Source organism: Mobula hypostoma, chromosome 20, assembly GCF_963921235.1.
Source record: "Mobula hypostoma chromosome 20, sMobHyp1.1, whole genome shotgun sequence".
In the NCBI taxonomy this organism is placed as follows: Eukaryota; Metazoa; Chordata; class Chondrichthyes; order Myliobatiformes; family Myliobatidae; genus Mobula; species Mobula hypostoma.
Window position 1 is genome coordinate 62,570,162 of NC_086116.1, and position 18,738 is coordinate 62,588,899.

The 18,738-nt window shown below is 42.7% G+C and overlaps 1 protein-coding gene across 1 annotated transcript in view; it reads left to right on the forward strand.

Annotated features, from left to right (window-relative positions):
• The window catches only part of podxl (podocalyxin-like), a 168,461-nt gene that overhangs the window by 87,547 nt on the left and 62,176 nt on the right, over positions 1-18,738 (forward strand). Inside the window, exon 2 of the mRNA XM_063073053.1 lies at positions 12,853-13,098. Within this exon, the coding sequence (XP_062929123.1) occupies positions 12,853-13,098 (246 nt within the window). The remainder of the gene's footprint in view (positions 1-12,852; positions 13,099-18,738) is intronic.

Consider the following 18,738-nt stretch of genomic DNA (forward strand, 5'->3'; position numbering starts at 1 on the left):
CTGACAGTTCCACACAATGGGGGTGGGGATGCTCGTCCCCAGAGACTTACCAATAATAATGCTCTCCAAAGAAATCTTTTCACTTTTGTTCTCAGCAAACTGTTCTAAAGCAACAATTGGAAGGATGAAAGTAATAGAAATCCTGTTTATTTTTAACTTTGTAGAATCAGAAAAACTGAGTACAGAAGGAAGCCATCTGCTGGCATCTTGAAAGTGGTCTTGATTCCCCAGAGTGTCATTTGCTCTTAAACCTTGAAGTTCCTCATAATTAGGGCTTCACTGTTTCAGTGTTTATTCTTAGTTCAGCTCCTGTATGTTTTGTAAACTTGTTTTTATCATTGTTAATCAAAATCGTAAAGAAGGCAAGACTACAGCTATATTTCATTAGGAGTTTGAGGAAACATAGAAGAACATAGAAACATAGAAAACCTGCAGCACAATACAGGCCCTTCGGCCCATAAAGTTGTGCTGAACATGTCCCTCCCTACCTTAGAAATTACTAGGCTTACCTATAGCCCTCTATTTTTCTAAGCTCCATGTACCTATCCAAAAGTCTCTTAAAAGACTCTATCGTATCTGCCTCCACCACTGTTGCTGGCAGCCCATTCCACGCACTCACCACTCTCTGAGTAAAAAACTTACCCCTGACACCTCCTCTGTACCTACTCCACAGCAACTGAAACCTGTGTCCTCTTGTGACGACCATTTCAGCCCTGGGAAAAAGCCTCTGACTATCCACATGATCAATGCCTCTCATCATCTTATACACCTCTCTCAGGTCACCTCTCATCCTCCATCACTCCAAGGAGAAAAGGCTGAGTTCATTCAACCTATTTTCATAAGGCATGCTCCCCAATGCAGGCAACATCCTTTTATATCTCCTCTACACCCTTTCTATGGCTTCCACATCCTTCCTGTAGTGAGGCGACCAGAACTGAACACAGTACTCTAAGTGGGGTCTGACCAGGGTCCTATATAGATGCGACATTACCTCTCGGTTCCTAAATTCAATTCCAAGATTGATGAAGGCCAATGCACCGTATGCCTTCTTAACGCAGAGTCAACCTGTGCAGCAGCTTTGAGTGTCCTATGGACTCAGACCCCAAGATCCCTCTGATCCTCCACACTGCCAAGAGTCTTGCCATTAATATTATATTCTGCCATCATATTTGACCTACCAAAATGAACCACTTCACACTTATCTGGGTTGAACTCCATCTGCCACTTCTCAGCCCAGTTTTGCATCCTATTAATATCCCACTGTAACCTCTGACAGCCCTGCATACTATCCACAACACCCCCAACCTTTGTGTCATCAGCAAATTTACTAACCCATTCCTCCACTTCCTCATCCAGGTCATTTATAAAAATCACAAAGAGTAAGAGTCCCAGAACAGATCCCTGAGGCACAACTATTGGTCACTGACCTCCATGCAGATAGAGATTTGGTTTGTCACCTAAAATACTCAAAAACTTCTACAGGTATACCATGGAGATCATTCTGACTAGCTGCATCACCATCTGGTATGGCGGGGGGGAGCGCAGGGTGGTGGAGGTGGGTCTACTGCACCAGATCGAAGTAAGTTCCAGAAAGTTGTAAACTTAGCCATCTCCATCGTGGGCACCAGCCTCCGTAGTATCCAGGACACCTTCAAGGAGCAATTCCTCAGGAAGGCAGTGTCCATCTTTAAGGACTCCCAACACAATGGACGTGCCCTCTTCTCACTGTGACCATCAGGAAGGGGGTACAGGAGCCGATAGGCACACTCAGTGATTCAGGAACAGCTTCTTCCCCCCTACCATCTGATTCCTAAATGAACACTACCTCAATACTATTTTTAATTTCTGTTTTTGCACTATTTACTTTAACTTAACTATTTAATATACTTATGTAAAATTACTGTAATTCAGGTTTTTTACCATACTATCATGTATTGTATTGTACTGCTGCCGCAAAGTTAACAAATTTCACAACATATGCAGTGATATTAAACCTGATTCTGCTTCTGAAATCAGGTATTTCGAGTATGGTGAGGTTACGGGCACAATTAGAATCTTACTGCAGCATCGAGGGTACATAAAGCACATAGAACATAAATTATATGTTGTTTAGTTACTTAAAGCAGCAGCTAGCTGAGCTACTGACTCCCCATTCCATTGACCCAGGTTTGATCCTCACCTCCGATGCTGTCTATGTGGGTACGATAAAGACAAAGATTAGCTTTGATTGTCATATGTACATTGGAATATGCAGTGACATGTACTGTTGGTTGCAAATCAAATCAGCTGGGACTATGTTGGGATAGCCACGCCTCTGGCACCATCAGAGCATGCTCAGAACTCACTAACCCTAACCTGTACATCTTTGGAATGCGGGATGAATCTGGAGCAGAATGTTGGAAACCCACACAGTCATGGGGAGAACATGCAACAGTGGCAGGAAATGAACCCTGATCTCACAGCTGGCACTGCAAAGCATTGCAGTAACCGCAACGCTACTACGTAATTTGTACATTCGCCCTGTGACATCACAGGTTTCCTCCAGAAGCTCCCGTCACCTCCCACATCTCAAAGATACACAGAGTGGTGGCTTAACTGGCCACTGTACGTTACCCCTGGAGTATAAGCGAGGTCAGGGAGCTGATGTGAGAATGGGTAGAAAAAAATGGGAATAATATAGGATTAACATAAATGAGTGGTTGATAGTCAGCTGGGATTCAGTTTGCCAAAGGGCCTGACTCCATGTGTTCTCTCTCTCTCTCTCTCTCTCTCTCTCTCTCTCTCTCTCTCTCTCTATCTCTTTGACTCTGAACTAAACATGTGGCATCTTCACTCAGTGGCCACTTTATTAAGTACACCTGTACACCTGCTCATTAATGAAAATATCTAATCAGCCAGTCATTTAGCAGCAACTCGATGCATAAAAGCATGCAGACCTGGTCAAGAGGTTCAGTTGTTGCTGAGACCAAACATCAGAATAGGGAATAAATGTCATCTAAATGACTTTGTCTGTGGAATGATTGTTGGTGCCAGATGGGGTTTGAGTATCTCAGAAAATGCTGAGAATTTACAGCGAATGGTGCAAAAAAAAAACAAAAAAAGAAGACATCCAGTGAGCAGCGTGCAGGAGAGCGTCTCTGAATACACAACACATCGAACCTTGAAGCATCAGAAGAACACAAGCAGACACTCAGTGGCCACTTTATTAGGTGGAAGAGATGCCTAACTAACATGGCCTCCTCGTCTATTAATTTAGCTAAATCAAAAAAAGTCATCCAAACAATTAGAGATTATGTTAAACTGTTAATTATTTCTTTCATACAATCACAAACACTTTGTTGTGTTTCTGGATCTACTCCTGTCATCCTTTCATCTCTAACATGTATTCACCATCTCGCAAGTGATCAGCACCTCCCAGGTGCACACAGCGTTGCTCAGAGGGTTCTCTGAATGTTTAGACAGTCATTTGAAATATTCTTGAGCAAAATGAATGGAACTATAAATTGTCTAGAGTTCCTATTTATCACCTGCAGGTTATTTTTGAGCCAGGCATGCACAATGTTTTTCTCTTTACATGGAAATATACAAACCATCTGTCTATCCTTCCAATCCACTGTTTAATATTAGGTTTGAAATAGGATTCCACTACCTTGCAGGAAAAACGTTCCAGATCCTGACTATTGTGAAAGAGCAAGACTTCTCTTCACCTCTCATTGTGCCAAAGATTTCAAATCTATGACCTCTGATTGCAGACACAAAGGCCAGAGGGAATAGGTCTGTGTTATCAAAGAGCTGGCTGTTCTGTGTAGAAGTTCGGACTGACCTGCTGCCTGGTCACCTCCTGGTCTCACCACTAAATCTCTGAGCTGGAGGAACAGAAACACTGAGACCCGCTCCATAATTTTAATGTGACACCATGTCAGCAGATCTAATTTTAATAAGATCCTTCACCTTAAAAGTTAATCAGCTTGTTCTTTATTGGTTTATTTTAAATTAATTAAATGTAAGTCACCTTTTATTCAGACATCTTCCCCCTTCCTTCTCAGTCCTGAAGAAGGGTCTCAGCCTGAAACATCGACAGTTTACTCTTTCCTATAGATGCTGCCTGATCTGCTGAGTTTTGCATGTCGACCCTTTGTACTCCAGATTGCAATCCACAGTTTTTCAACCTCTCCACACCACTGGACGTAAAAGGCCTTTAATTCTTTGGATGTGGATGCTGAGTAGCAAGGTAGCCACAGTGGGTAAGGCAGTAATCAGAATTTTTATGCTGATTGACTAGGCTCATGACCTCAGATGAAAACCAGCAAAAAAAAACATTTTTATTAAGACTTTCATTACAGAGTGAAGCTCCAGTGACACTTGATCACCTGTTACAGAGACAGTAATCAGTGAACAGTGAATTTCATTCATTAATGAGGCCTCACGTCAAAGCAAAGCACTTAAGTACAATACTTTGCAGGAAAAACATTCTGGATCCTGACAAGTATGAAAGACCATATTTATACCACAACCATATTTTCTCCAAAAATTATCATCCAATTTATTATAAAAATGTTTTTACACAGAATGTGCTAGGTGTGTGGAATGCACTGCCGGGGCAGGAGATGGAGGTGGATACATTAGGGACATTTAAGAGACTCTTAGATAGGCACATGGATGAGAGGGTTATGTGGAGGGAAACATGAGATTGATATCGGAGTAGGTCATGTGCCAAAGGGGCTGTACTGTACAGTACTGTTCTAAAGTTCAGATTAGATTCAGAACATAGAACATAAGAGATTACAGCACAGGAGCAGTGCACTCAGCTCAAAAAGTTGTGCTGAACCAGCTAAAAAGCAAATCAAAAACGCCCAAACATCAATTCCTCCTACCTGCACCATGCCCATATCCCTCCATCTTCCTTACATCCATGTGCCTATCCAAACGTCTCTTAAAAGTCTCTAATGTATTTGCCTCTAGCACCCTATCAGGCAGTGCATTCCAGGCATCCATGACTCTCTGAGTAAAAAACTTGCCTCTCACATCCCCCCTGAACCTACCCCCTCTCACATTCAGTGCATGCCTTCTGGTGTTAGATATTTCAACCCTGGAATACAGATACTTTCTGTCCTGTCTACCTTTGCCTCTCATAATCTTGTAAACCTCTATCAGATCTCCCCTCAGAGAAAGCAAAGTATGTATGTCACCATATATGACCTTGAGATTCATTTTCTTGTAGCTATTTATCGTAGAATAGAGAAATGCATCAAAAAGCTACTCACAAAGACTGACAAATAACAAAGGAGACAAACTGTGCAAATACAAAACAAAGGTAAATAAATAATACTGAGAACATGAGTTGCAGAGTTCTTGAAAGTGAGTCGATAGGTTGGAAGATCCAGTCAGAGTTTAAAGTGATCACCTCTAGGAGAAGATAAAATCTATGTTCAAAAACTGCAATTTTTTTCCAGGAAAGATATAACTGGATTGCTTAAGGTAAACTGAATAGAGGTTAGGATATTGAAAGTAATATCCTAATATCTTAATATTAATTCAATATCCAAACTCTATTCAGTTTACCTTAAGCAATCCAGTTATAAAGTCTTAGAAATAGAGAGCAGAGATTACGAAAGGCATGTGTATTTTTTGCAGTTCAAATGCTAATCATAAAGTTGTTAATTTGAGGTCATGGGGATGCAAGAAGATAACTCGTCTCACGACTTCAGGAAGCCTGTTGCGACTTCTTCCTGCCATCAATCCACGTATTATTTCCTGTATCACAGTAACCTCTGTGAGCAAGTTTGCATGCAAGACTGCTGGGTTTCAGCAACTAAGCCACATAGTGTTCATGTCAAGACCTGTAACACTATCTCTTACCATATTCTTTCCAGGACTTACAACCATCCTTGCTGTTTTAGTTAGAAAGTGAATGGCTCTTTTCCATATCTATTGAGGATGTGCAGTAACATAGCTGTGGAAATAGATCTAATTCTTTCAGTCTGAATTGTTGTATTTAACAAAATTATACCGACATTGCATCTGAACAATGCAGTCTTTAGCATCACGGAAGATTTGATTCAATAAAGCACTGAAGGGATCCTGGATCAGTTCTAAAAAGAATTGAAGAAACCTTAGTAATGACATAAGACCATAAGACATCGGGGCAGAATTAGGCCATTCAGCCTATTGAGTCTGCTCCGCCATTCATTCATGGCTGATCCCAGATCCCACTCAACCCCATACACCTGCCTCCTCAATAGGACCATTAGACATGGGAGCAGAATTATCTTTCCCAATGGCTTCCAGAGAGAGAATCACAATCAGGTTTAATAACACTGGCATATGTCATGAAATTTGTTGTTTCATGGAAGCAGTTCATTGCAATAAAACATCCTGAAAAACATATGAGAAGAGGTAGATATGGTAGCTAAGCTACAAACCATGTACCTTCCTCTCTCCATAAGACATCAACCTATGGCACGTTCAGGGTGATGGAGTCCTTAATGATGGATGCTGCCTTTTTGAGGCATCACCTTTTGAAGATGTCCTCAAATTACAAGGAGTCTGCAAGAGAAGTTGAAGAAGGAATAATGACTTGGATTTTTGTGGCACAACAGAAAATGAGGCCATTGCATTTCCCACTAGTCCCCTCTTTCTACCTCCCCATAGCGCACTCTCTCAGGTACCCATTGGCTCCTCTAGTGCCAGTTATCTGCACAAAGGGTTAATCTACTGTAGCCAATTAATAATAATAGTAATTTATTTATCGTGCATTGTTCATACAAATGATGCAGTTCAAAGTGCTTTACAACTGGATAAAGTCCAAATGTTCAAAATTAAAGACAAAATTATGTTAGTTAAAAGCAAAGTTAAATCTGTAGGTTTTGAGCTGGTGTTTAAAAGTGTCAATTCAGACTGCATCTCTTACAGTTTTAGGTACTAAGTTCCACAGTTTAGGAATGTAGTTAAAAAGGGGCTGACCTGATTCTCACAGTTCCTTGATGAGAGGGGAAACCAGAGAACCTGTCAGAAACCCATAAGAACATGCAAACTCCACACAGATGGTGTTAGGGTGTATTCTGGAGTTAAGAATTATAGCAAATATTAATTTCAACAGCAAACAGTATTCAGATCTGAATACGGATTGTAGATTGAGTTTAAAATGCAGCTCAGAACAATGGAGTTCTTGGAGGTGTAGTCTGGGGTTGATTGCAAACCAAGAGACACCTCAATTGACTTGAGATATCTGCAATTGCATGAATACAGCCCAGAGACAGTGGTGATTAACATGCTTTTGGGGAATCTGGAGTGTTGGCATGAAGATCTAGGTATTTGAAAATTATATGTAATTCAAAGGAAGCATTGTGGATATATTGTAACTATAAGATTTGTCCTGGCGTTACCTTTGATCTTCAGCAGATAAAAATGTCATTTAATAATGGATCTGGGAGGCCTCTCTTGAGACTGTCTGAGACTCAATGATGCCTGCTTGTTTTGCTGAATAAACACTTCTATATCGACCAGCCTCAGTGTCTCGTTCACAATCACAATAATAGCATTTGAGGTCCAGATCAAACCTGGGTTGCTGGAGACCCAATTTGAAGTATTACAGATCCAAATTTAACCACGCACCATCTCACTACCCATTGTAAGGACGTTCCAAGGTCCTTCACAGGAGCATTACTTATCACATAAAGTAGGGATCAATGGATATCATTTGAGAGACACCCAGAGAAGTAGGTGATGGGAGAGTTTTCACAGAAGACCATATGATATGGGAGCAGAATTAGGCCATTTAACCCATTGAGTCTGCTCTGCCATTTCATCATAGCTGATTCAATTTTCCTCTCAGTCCCAATTTCCTGCCTTCTCCCTGTACCCCTTCATGCCCTGGCCCGTCAAGAACCTATCAACCTCTGCCTCATTATACATAATATTGGCCTCCACAGCTGCCTGTGGCAAAGAATTCCACAGATTCACCACTCCCTGGGTACAGCTCATTTTATTGTATTTTCTCTCCATTTAGAAAATAGTCAACCCTTTCATTTCTTCTACCAAAGTGCTTGACCATACACTTTCCCAGACTGTATTCCATCTGCCACTTCTTTGCCCATTCTCCTAATCCATCTAAGTCCTTCTGTAGCCTCTCTACCTACTCAGATTGACCTGCCCTGCCACCAATCTTCATATCATCTGCAAACTTTGCAACAAAGTCATCAATTCCATCATCCAAATCATTGACATACAGTATAACGTAAAAAGAATCGGACCCAACAAAGACCCCTGTTGAACACTGCTAACCACCTGCAGCCAGCCAGAAAAGGCTCCCTTTATTCCCACTACAGGTTTCCCCCGCCATCCAAAGGTAGAGCGTTCCTATGAAATGGTTCGTAAGCCGAAATGTCGTAAAGCGAAGAAGCAATTACCATTTATTTATATGGGAAAATTTTGTGAGCGTTCGCAGACCCAAAAATAACCTACTAAATCATGCCAAATAACACATAAAACCTAAAATCACAGTAACATATAGTAAAAGCAGGAATGATATGATAAATACACAGCCTATATAAAGTAGAAATACTTCTCTACAACGATTGCCTGCACAGATCTCCATAGCGAAAATGTCACGCAAGTGCTGTTGGCATAAACGCACTCTCCAGTAACCTTTAAACTATGAAGCTGCCAAATCTACCAAATAACACGTAAAAATACACAGCCTATATAAAAGTAGAAATAATGTATGTACAGTGTAGTATCACTTGCAGGAATTGGAAAGACATCAAGCACACTGATGATGGTGTGTTAGACTGAGTCGTCGCAGGTTGGGTGGTGCAGTGGCCCCCACCCTCCAGGCCGCCGACTGATACATTGCTGCGAAGCAGGGGTAGCCGGGAGGTACACAGCACGTCTTTAAGAAAAAAGCCGAAATAAACGTGTTAATTAATTAGGTGCTGCCCGGCACGTAAATATCAGCGCAGATCAGAGGCAATTGCCAATTGCATTGGCACTGATCTGGGCCGAAAATTACATGCTAGGCGGCACCTAATTAATTAGCATGTTTATTTCGGCTTTTTTCTTAAAGATGTGGTGTGTGCCTTCCGGCTACCGCTGCGTTCTCCACAAATCACTACAGTATCTGTCCAGGGCCCGGAGGTTGGGGTGGTGGGACACGGGGGTGTCATCTCATCGTCGATCAGGGAAGGCAGCTCATCTTCTCCTATGACTGCCCGCCTCGATGTCGAAGGTCGAGGTTCATCGTCTGCTGTGGCTGATGTGGAAGGCTTGCTTGACTGCTGAGCCTCACGCATTTTTATATAACACAGTTCGTTGTAAAGACTCAAACCATCTTGCATATATCCCCTAAACCTACGTACCCTTTCAAAATTAAAGTCGTACTTTATCATTGCAGTTAAAATCTCACGCAGTTGCTTCACTTTCAGTTGCTGGACAACTTCTCTTTTGCTACTACATTTGGTTTCGATTGTTATCCTTTCCTCTTCCAATTGCATCTGCTCTTCATTTATCAGTTCTTGGTCATGGGATGCCAAAACCTCTTCAACATCATCTTCGTCAGCCTCCACAAGCCAAACTCACTTAGTCCTTACTTCGTTCACCAAGATCGAAACGCTTAATTATGTCTAGTTTTATGCTACGTGTAACACCCTTACGAGCTCTTTCAGGCTTTTCCGACACCTTAGAACTCATCTTGCTAACAGCTGCTCAATGCAACGTGTTTAAGCAATGCTGTTCTGAATCCGGGGGAGAGCGGCTGCTCGGAGTGCGCACTGCCTTTTATCACGCGCTGCCTTTCTTCATAGCAGTGAAGACACCTTCTGAAAGTGAAAACAGGATACTAACGTAGGTCTTTTGTAACAGTGAGGTTTCATAAAGCAAACATTCGAAAAGCGTGGGACACCTGTATTTACCTTTCCCAATCAGTCACTGCTTTATCCATGCTTCCCTATAATACCACAGGCTCGTTGTTTGTTAAGCAACCTTAAGTGTGGCACCTTGTCAAAGGCCTTCTGAAATCCAAGTGCACACCATCAACCATAACTGATTGGTAATTGATTTATTACTTTTCACTTTACAAAGGTACAATGAAAAACTTTGTCTTCATGCCATCCAAACAGATCATTCCATACATGAGGGAGTGAGGTAATACAAAAGGAAAAATAATAACAGAATGCTAGATAAACTGCCGCAGTTATAGAGAAAATGCAATGCAGGTAGACAACCAAGATGCAAGGGCCACGAGGAGGTAGATTTAGAGGTCAAAAGTTCAACTTTATCATACAAGAGGTCTGCTTGGGATTGCTGGATGCCCAGTGGTGTGATATGGAGTGTTTGGAACCATGACGATTATATTAAGCGATTGGAAAGGTCCACTGATGTTCCTGCATTAGTGTGGGTAATAGGAAGGTGAGTGAAATGTTACCGTAACAGAATGGAACATTTGAAACATGAATGAGAGGAATTGGCTAATTGAATGAGTGGCCTCTGAGCTGAAAAGTGAAAGGTGAAATCAGCAAACTCAAATCTGCAGGGAAACAATGTGCAGAGTGTTTCCTTGAAACTGAGATGTACTTCCTCTTAAGAGAAACCCTAAAAATCAAGAACAGAAATTCTGGCACCTGTAAATTTCCACAAGCAGTGTGAAGAGGAAGGGGCTTGGGTGGAGTTTGCAAGGAAGCCAAACCAAATCTCTTGTTACGGAGTCACGGAAGGAATGTCAGAAGAATATCACCATTGCCTCCAAAATAGCTTGAAGACTGTGCTAAAGTGGAAGAGTCCCTCACGTACACAACGTATCCCAGAGGCAGAACATCCTATCCTGAAAGAAATCAAACTTTGGAGAAGGTTATGTACATGTGATAGCAAGTACAGTATCCTGATTCCAGAGTTGAGGGAATATTTTAACTTGGAGCAGATTTTCACAGGGAAACAAAAGTCCAGGCAATGCATTTGTGATAACAATCATGCAATATTCCTCAAATAAGGGCATAAGACATAGGAGCAGAATAAGGCCATTTGGCCCGTTAAGTCTGTTCCACCATTCAATCATGGGTGATCCTTTTTTTACTTCTCCTCAGCCCCACTCCCCACAGTATAGACATTAAGAAGGATCATGTGCTGGAGCTTTTGAAAAGCATTGAGTTAGATAAGTCACCGGGACCGGATGAGATATACCCCAGGCTACTGTGGGAAGCGAAGGAGGAGATTGCTGAGCCTCTTGCAATGATCTTTGCGTCACCAACAGGAATGAGAGAAATACCAGAGGATTGGAGGGTTGCAAATGTTGTTCCCTTGTTCAAGAAAGGGAGTAGAGATAACTCATGAAATTACAGAAGATCCTGAGAGGCAGGATTTATGAGCATTTGGAGAAATATAATCTGATTAGGGACAGTCAGCATGGCTTTGTCAAGGGCAGGTCATGCCTTACGAGCCTGATTGAATTCTTTGAGGAAGTAATAAGGCATTTGATAAGGTTCCCCATGCCAGGCTCCTTCAGAAAGTAAGGAGGCATGGGATCCAAGGAGACCTTGCTTTGTGGATCCAGAATTGACTGCCCACAGAAGGCAAAGGGTGGTTCTGGATGGCTCATATTCTGCATGGAGGTCGGTGACCAGTGGTGTTCTGCAAGGATCTGTTCTGGGACCCCTCGTCTGTGTGATTTTTATAAATGACCTGGATGAAGAAGTAAAAGGGTGGGTTAGTCAGTTTGCTGATGACACAAAGGTTGGGGTTGTTGTGGATAGTCTGGAGTGTTGTCAGAGGTTGCAGCGGGACATCAGTTGGATGCAGAACTGGGCTGAGAAGTGGTAGATGGAGTTCAACCCAGATAAGTGTGAAGTAGTTCATTTTAGTAGGTCCAATTTGAAGACAGAATATAATATAAGTGGTAAGACTCTTGGCAGTGTGGAGGATCAGCGAGATCTTGGGGTCCATGTCCATAGGACACTCAAAGCTGCTCTGCAGGTTGATAGTGTTGTTAAGAAGGTGTATAGTGTGTTGGCATTCATCAACCGTGGGACTGAGTTCAAGAGCCATGAGGTAATGTTACAGCTATATAAGACCTTGGTCAGACCTCACTTGGAGTACAGTGTTCATTTCTGGTCACCTCACTACAGGAAGATGTGGATACTGTAGAGAGAGTGCAGAGGAGATTTACAAGCATGTTGCCTGAATTGGAGGGTGTACCTTATCAGAATAGGTTGAGTGTACTTGGCCTTTTCTCCTTGGAGTGATGAAGGATGAGAGGTGACCTGATAGAGGTGTATAAGATGATGAGAGGCATTGATCATGTGGATAGCCAAAGGCTTTTTCCCCAGGGCAGAAATGGCTAGCACGAGGGGGCATTTTTTTAAGGTGCTTGGAAATAGGTACCGAGGAGATGTCAGGGGTAAGTTTTTCACATAGAGAGTGGTGGGTGCGTGGAATGCACTGCCGGTGGTGGTGGTGGAAGCAGATACAATAGGTTCTTTTCAGATCTTCGATAGGTACATGGAGCTTAGGAAGACAGAGGGCTATGTGCTAGGGAAATTCTAGGCAGTCTCTGGAGTAGGTCACATGGTTGGCACAACATTGTGGGCCAGTGGGCCGGTAATGTGCTGTAAATTTCTATGTTCTATATTCTTTGAAATATAGAGCTTGGTAGTCCTGAAACAATGAATCTGGGCACCATGGACCAGCTTATGGAAAAGTGTGTCACTTGATACCACTGCTAATGATGCCTTCATTCACTTTTGCTGATGATTAACAATAGATATTATATTGAACATTATTCAATTGAATGTAGGACAAGAAAGAGGGACTAGACATCCTACTCCTGCTCCAATAATAACTGTATACTCTTATTACTTCACCCAGGTTTCAGGCCAGACATTAGCTTCTACGCAAGCTCGGTGACTTCAATCACCCCAACTACCCAGAGCAACAGATCCAGCTCAACGGACGGTAAAGAAATTACAAACGAGGAAACCAAAAATATGTTTCCTACTATGCCTACTTCGAACACACAGAACATGTCAGTAATGTCTACGCAACCATTGACAAGTACAAAGCTCCCCACTGCTTCAAGTCAAATTACTAATCTCTCAACTTCACAAGCCAAAGGTAAGGATAATGAACCATAATGGAGAGGCTGTTCTTTGACACTAGCGTTGAACATGAAATATAATGATGGATCTAGACTTGGTTAGTGTGACTTGGTTGCAGGAGGGGCAGGACTGGCAGCTCAATATTCCAAGATTCCATTGTTTTAGATGCGACAGAGTGGGAAGAGTAGCATTACTACTCAAGGGAAATGTCATGGCAGTGCTCAGTCAGACCAGACTGGACAACTCATCTAGTGAGGCTTTAAGGGTGGATCTGGAGGAATAAGAAACATATGACCACATTAATGGGTCTATATTGTAGAGCATCCTGCAGTCCACAGGATTTAGAGGAACAAATTTGTAGAGGGATCGCAGACTGTTGCAAGAAACATAAAGTTGTTACAGTAGGTCGTTTTAAATTTTCACATGTAGTCTGGGACTTCCATACTGTAAAAAGACTAGATGGGATAGCATTTGTCAAATGTGTTCGGGGAAGTTTCCTTAATCAGTACATAGAGGTCACAATGAGAGAGTGTTCAATACTTAATCTGCTATTAGCGAATGAGCCAGGGCAGGTGACAGAAGTTTGTGTAGGGTAACACTTTGCATCTAGTGATCATAATGCCGTTTGTTTCAAAGTAAATATGGAGAAAGATAGGTCTGATCCGTAAGTTGAGATTCTAAATTGGAGAAAGGCCAATATTGTTGGTATCAGAAAAGATCTGACAAGTGTGGATCAGGACAGGCTGTTTTCTGGCAAAGGTGTACTTGGTAAGTGGGAGGCCTTCAAAAAATGACATTTTGAGAGTACAGAGTTTGTATGTACCTGTCAGCTTGTATGGACCCTATACAGATTATAGAGGAGGAAGTGTTTGTTGTCTTGAGACAAATTTGGGTAGATAAATTCCCAGGGCCTGACAAGGTGTTCCCTCGGACCCTGTAGGAGGCAAGTTCAGAAACTGCAGGGGCACTAGCAGAGGTATTTAAATCATCCTCAGCGACGTGTGAGGTATTGGAGGATCGCTGATGTTGTTCTGCTGTTTAAGAAAGACAATAGAAACCAAGAATTTATAGGCCCGTGAGAATAGTGGGAAGGTTACTGGAAGGTATTCTAAGGGACAGGATATATGTGTATTTGGATAGAGAGGGATTGATTAGGGATTGTCAGCATGGCTTTGTGTCGGGCAGGTTGTGTCGAATAAATCTTAACTAATTTTTCAAGGAAGTTACCAGTAAAGTTGATGAAGGTAAGACAGTGGATATTGTCTACATGGACCTTAGCAAGGTATTTGACAAGGTCCCATATGGTAGGTTGGTCGGGAAGGTTTAGTGGCTTGGCATTCAAGATGAAGTTGTAAATTAGATTAGACATTGACCTTGTGGGAGAAGCCAGAGAGTGGTAGTAGATGATTGCCTCTCCGACCAGAGAACTGTGACTAGTGGAGTAACTCAGGGACTGGTGCTGGGTCTGTTGTTTTTTGTCACCTATATCAACGGTCTGAATGATAATGTGGTTAACTGGATCAGTAAGTTTGCAGATGACACCAAGATGGAGGTGCTGTGGACAGCAAAGAAGGCTATCAGAGCCTGAAGTGGGATCTCGGGATCTAGCTGGAAAAATAGGCTGAAAAATGGCAGATGGAATTTAGTGCAGATAAGTGCGAGGTGTTGCACTTTGGTAGGAGCAACCAGGGTAGGTTTTACACATTGAGCAGTAGAAGTAAGGGATCTGGGAATATAGGTCCAAAATTCATTCAAAGGAGGGAGGCTTGCTAGTGCTATTGGGAGGAGGGAGGTTAAACTAGATTTGAAAGGGGTGGGAACCGAAGTAAAGAGGCAAGCGGATGGGATGTTTGGTGCACAAGTAGAAACAGCTTGTAGCGAGTTTGTGAGGAAGGATAAGCAGATGATAGAGTGAAGATGCACTCTGTCAGATGGTTTGAGATGTGTCTATTTTAATGCAAGGAATATCATAAACAAGGTGGATGAACTTAGATTGTGAATCAATATGTGGAATTGTGACATTGTGGCCATTACAGAGACTTGGATGTATCAGGGACAAGAATGGCTATTGAATGTGCCAGGCTTTAGATGTTTCAAAAGGGACAAGGCAGGAGGCAAAAGAGGTGGAGGGGAGTGGCATTGCTAATCAGGGATAGTATCATGGCTGTAGGAAAGGAGGAAGTTATGGAGGGATGGTCTACTGTGTCATTGTGGGTGTAAATCAGAAACAGGAAGGGGGCAATAACTCTACCGGGTGTTTTTGAAAGACCTCCCCCAATAGTAACAGAGATATCGAGGAACAGATAGGGAGGCAAATTCTGGAATGGAGCAATAATAAAAAGGTTGTTGTGATGGATGATTTTAACTTTCCTAATACTGACTGGCATCTCCTTAGAGCAAGGGGCTTAGATGGGGTGGAGTTCGTTAGGTGTGTTCAGGAAGGTTTCCTGACTCAACTAGGGGAGAGGCTGTACTTGATCTGGTATTGGGAAATGAATCTGGTCAGATGTCAGGAACTTGGTAACATAAATTGGGATCAAATGTTCTCAGGGAACTGCACGGCAGAAATATGGCAAATGCTCAGGGAATATTTGCATGGCATTCTGCATAGGTATGTTCCATTGAGGCAGGGAAAGGATGGTAGGGTAAAAGAACCATGGTGTACAAAGGATGTAGAAAATCTAGTTAAGAAGAAAAGAAAAGGTTCAATAGGTACATATAATGTCAGAGAACTGTATGCAATATACACCCTGAAATTCTTTATTCTTTGCAGACATCCACAAAAACAGAGAAGTCCCCCAAATGATGAATGACAGTTAAATGTTAGAACCCCAACAAGCAGAGCAAGGCAATGACTCCACCTCCACCAGCAAAAGAGCATCATTACCCTCCACTGAGCACTCAAACGTGCAGCAAAGCATCAATAAACACACAGACTTGCAGTACCCCAAAAACTACTCATTCACCCGGTAATTTGACATACCACAGGCTCTCTCTCCCCCGATAAGGAAAAAAAAGAGGTGTCCCCCTTTCACAGCGAGAGGGGAGACATAACAAACAACTTGCTGATTTATGATGTTAAAAGTCTGTTTCCAAGCTTTGACTTCAAAGGGTCGGCACCAAAAAGGAGCAGCTCTCTGGACACGCGACTTCTGGCAGCTAACCCACTGCTCTTGATGTTCCGTGTTCTCCTGTGACGCTGAAGTCAGGGGCACCGGCCTTGAATCAGCACGTCCCTGAAGGCACACTAGTCTTCCAGGTCACGTTCTTGGGATATCAAAAAAGCAGCCAGTCGTGAGGCCTGAGAGCAGGTCCCATTCCCACAAAGAACCGAAGTCAGTGTATAACTCCAGGTCAGGGTCTTCAAGAAGAACCTCCACACACTCCGAAAAGGGAAGAAAAGAGATATCAAAGATAGCAATAGAACTGTTTCTGAAGATGTAAGCAAAGGAGTTGCCGTTTAGTGCCATCTTGACTTCGTCCTGCTTCCATTTTGAAAGGTTTAAGAAACTAGGTACTGTTAGAACTCTAGAAAATTACAAGGGTGACAGGAAGGAGCTCAAGAATGAAATTAGGAGAGCTAGAAGGGGCCATAAGAAGCCTTGGTAAGCAGGATTAAGGAAAACCCCAAGCATTCTACAAGTACGAGAGGTGATTGATAAGTTCGTGGCCTACGGTAGAAGGAGTCAATTTTAGAAAACCTAGCACATATATTTTTCAACATAGTCCCCTCCTACATTTACACACTTAGTCCAGCTGTCGTGGAGCGTACGGATCCCTTCTTTGTAGAAGTGGTCCACAGCAGGGGTGATTGATAAGTTTGTGGCCTAGGGTAGAAGGAGATGAGTTATACAGCTCTCGTTACATGCACGTGCAATTCAACTCTTTAAGTGATTATGCAGAAAGTTTGAGGTTAATAACTCATCAGGGGCGATTGATAAGTTCGTGGCCGAAGATAGATGGGGATGAGTTATTAACTTCAAACTTTCTGCATTTTCACTCAAAGAATTGACCTGCACGTGCATGTAACTCATCCCCTTCTACCTTGGGCCACGAACTTATCAATCACCCCTGCTGTGGACCACTTCTACAAAGAAGGGATCCGTATGCTCCACGACCACTGGACTAAGTGTGTAAATGTAGGAGGGGACTATGTTGAAAAATAAATGTGCTAGGTTTTCTAAAATTGACTCCTTCTACCTTAGGCCATGAACTGATCAATCACCTCTGGTATGTGAAGAGCCAAAGGATGAGCTGTGTGAGAATAGGACCATCAGATGCGATGGTGGAATCAGGTGCATGGAGCTGGAGGGTGTAGCAGAGGCACTTCATGAATACTTTGCTTCAGTATTCAGCAGGGAAAAGGACCTTGGCCATTGTGGAGAGGGCTGGTGTCCAAGTGCAGGTCAATGGGCAAGGCAGTTTGAATGGTTTGGCATGGACTCAATGGACCATGGGGCCTATTTCTGTGCCGTAGTTTTCTATGACTCTAATGAAGCATCTGCTGGATGTTAGTCAGTTTCGCCAAGACTTTGTGAGTGCTCCTGTCTACTGGCAGCACTGCTGAACTCCGGATGTGTTCAGCTGTTTGTCTGCTGCTGCCATGGACTGGCTTCCCACACTGCAATGCCAGCTCCTGAGCATGCTGGCTGGGCGGCTCCGGCAAGTAATTGGCAGACAGACCCTTGGCAGCGTTTCTTGGCCATCTTTTGATGAGAAGAATAACCTCTGATCCCACCCCCAACCCCAAATAATGGCACTGTGGGTAATATCACTAAGGTCAATCACTTGAGAAAAAGTTTATTTTTTTCATTATTAAGAATATTAAAAAATTTTTGGTCAGAGTGTGAAGCGAGCTGCTGGCAGAAGGTGTGTGTGGGTTCGGTTTCAACACCTAAGAGAAGTTTGGATAAATACATGGATGGCAGGGGTATGGAGGGCGATGGTCCAGGTGTAGATCAATGTGGAAGGCAGAATAATAGTCTGCACAGACTAGATGGGCTAAAGGGCCTGTTCTGGTGCTCTATGACTGGATGACTAAAATAAGAAGACGAGCTTTATCCTTTTCTGAAGTATTGTACATTTGTATGCTCCCAACTGAGAACACTCAACACTATTCCATCTCCCTTCCCTGACTTTTAATTCATCCCCCAATTCCAACACTCGGAAAAGCCCAAGTGCTCACCTCTTCCTGGGGACCCTCCATTTTACTTTCATCCCTGTGCCTATAGAAGAGCCTCTTAAATGTCCCTAAAGTATCTGCATCTACCACCATCCCTGGCAGCACGTTCCATGCGCCTACCGCTCTTTGTGTAAAAAATAAATAAATTTACCTCTGACCTCCCCTTTATATTTTCCTCCAATCGCCTTTAAATTATGGTCTTGTATAGCAGACGTTTCTGCCCTGGGGAAAGAAGTATTGGCTGTCCACTCTATGCATTCCTTTTGCCATCTTATACAACTCCATCGCGTCACGTCTCATTCTCTTTCGCTCCAAAGAGAAAAGCCCTAGCTCACTCAGCCTCTCCTCATAAAACATGCTCTCTAATCCAGGCAACATCCTGAGAAATCTCCTCTCCACCCTCTCTACAGATTCCACTTTCTTCCTATAATGAGGTGACCAAAACAGAACACAATAGTCCAAGTGTGGTCTAAC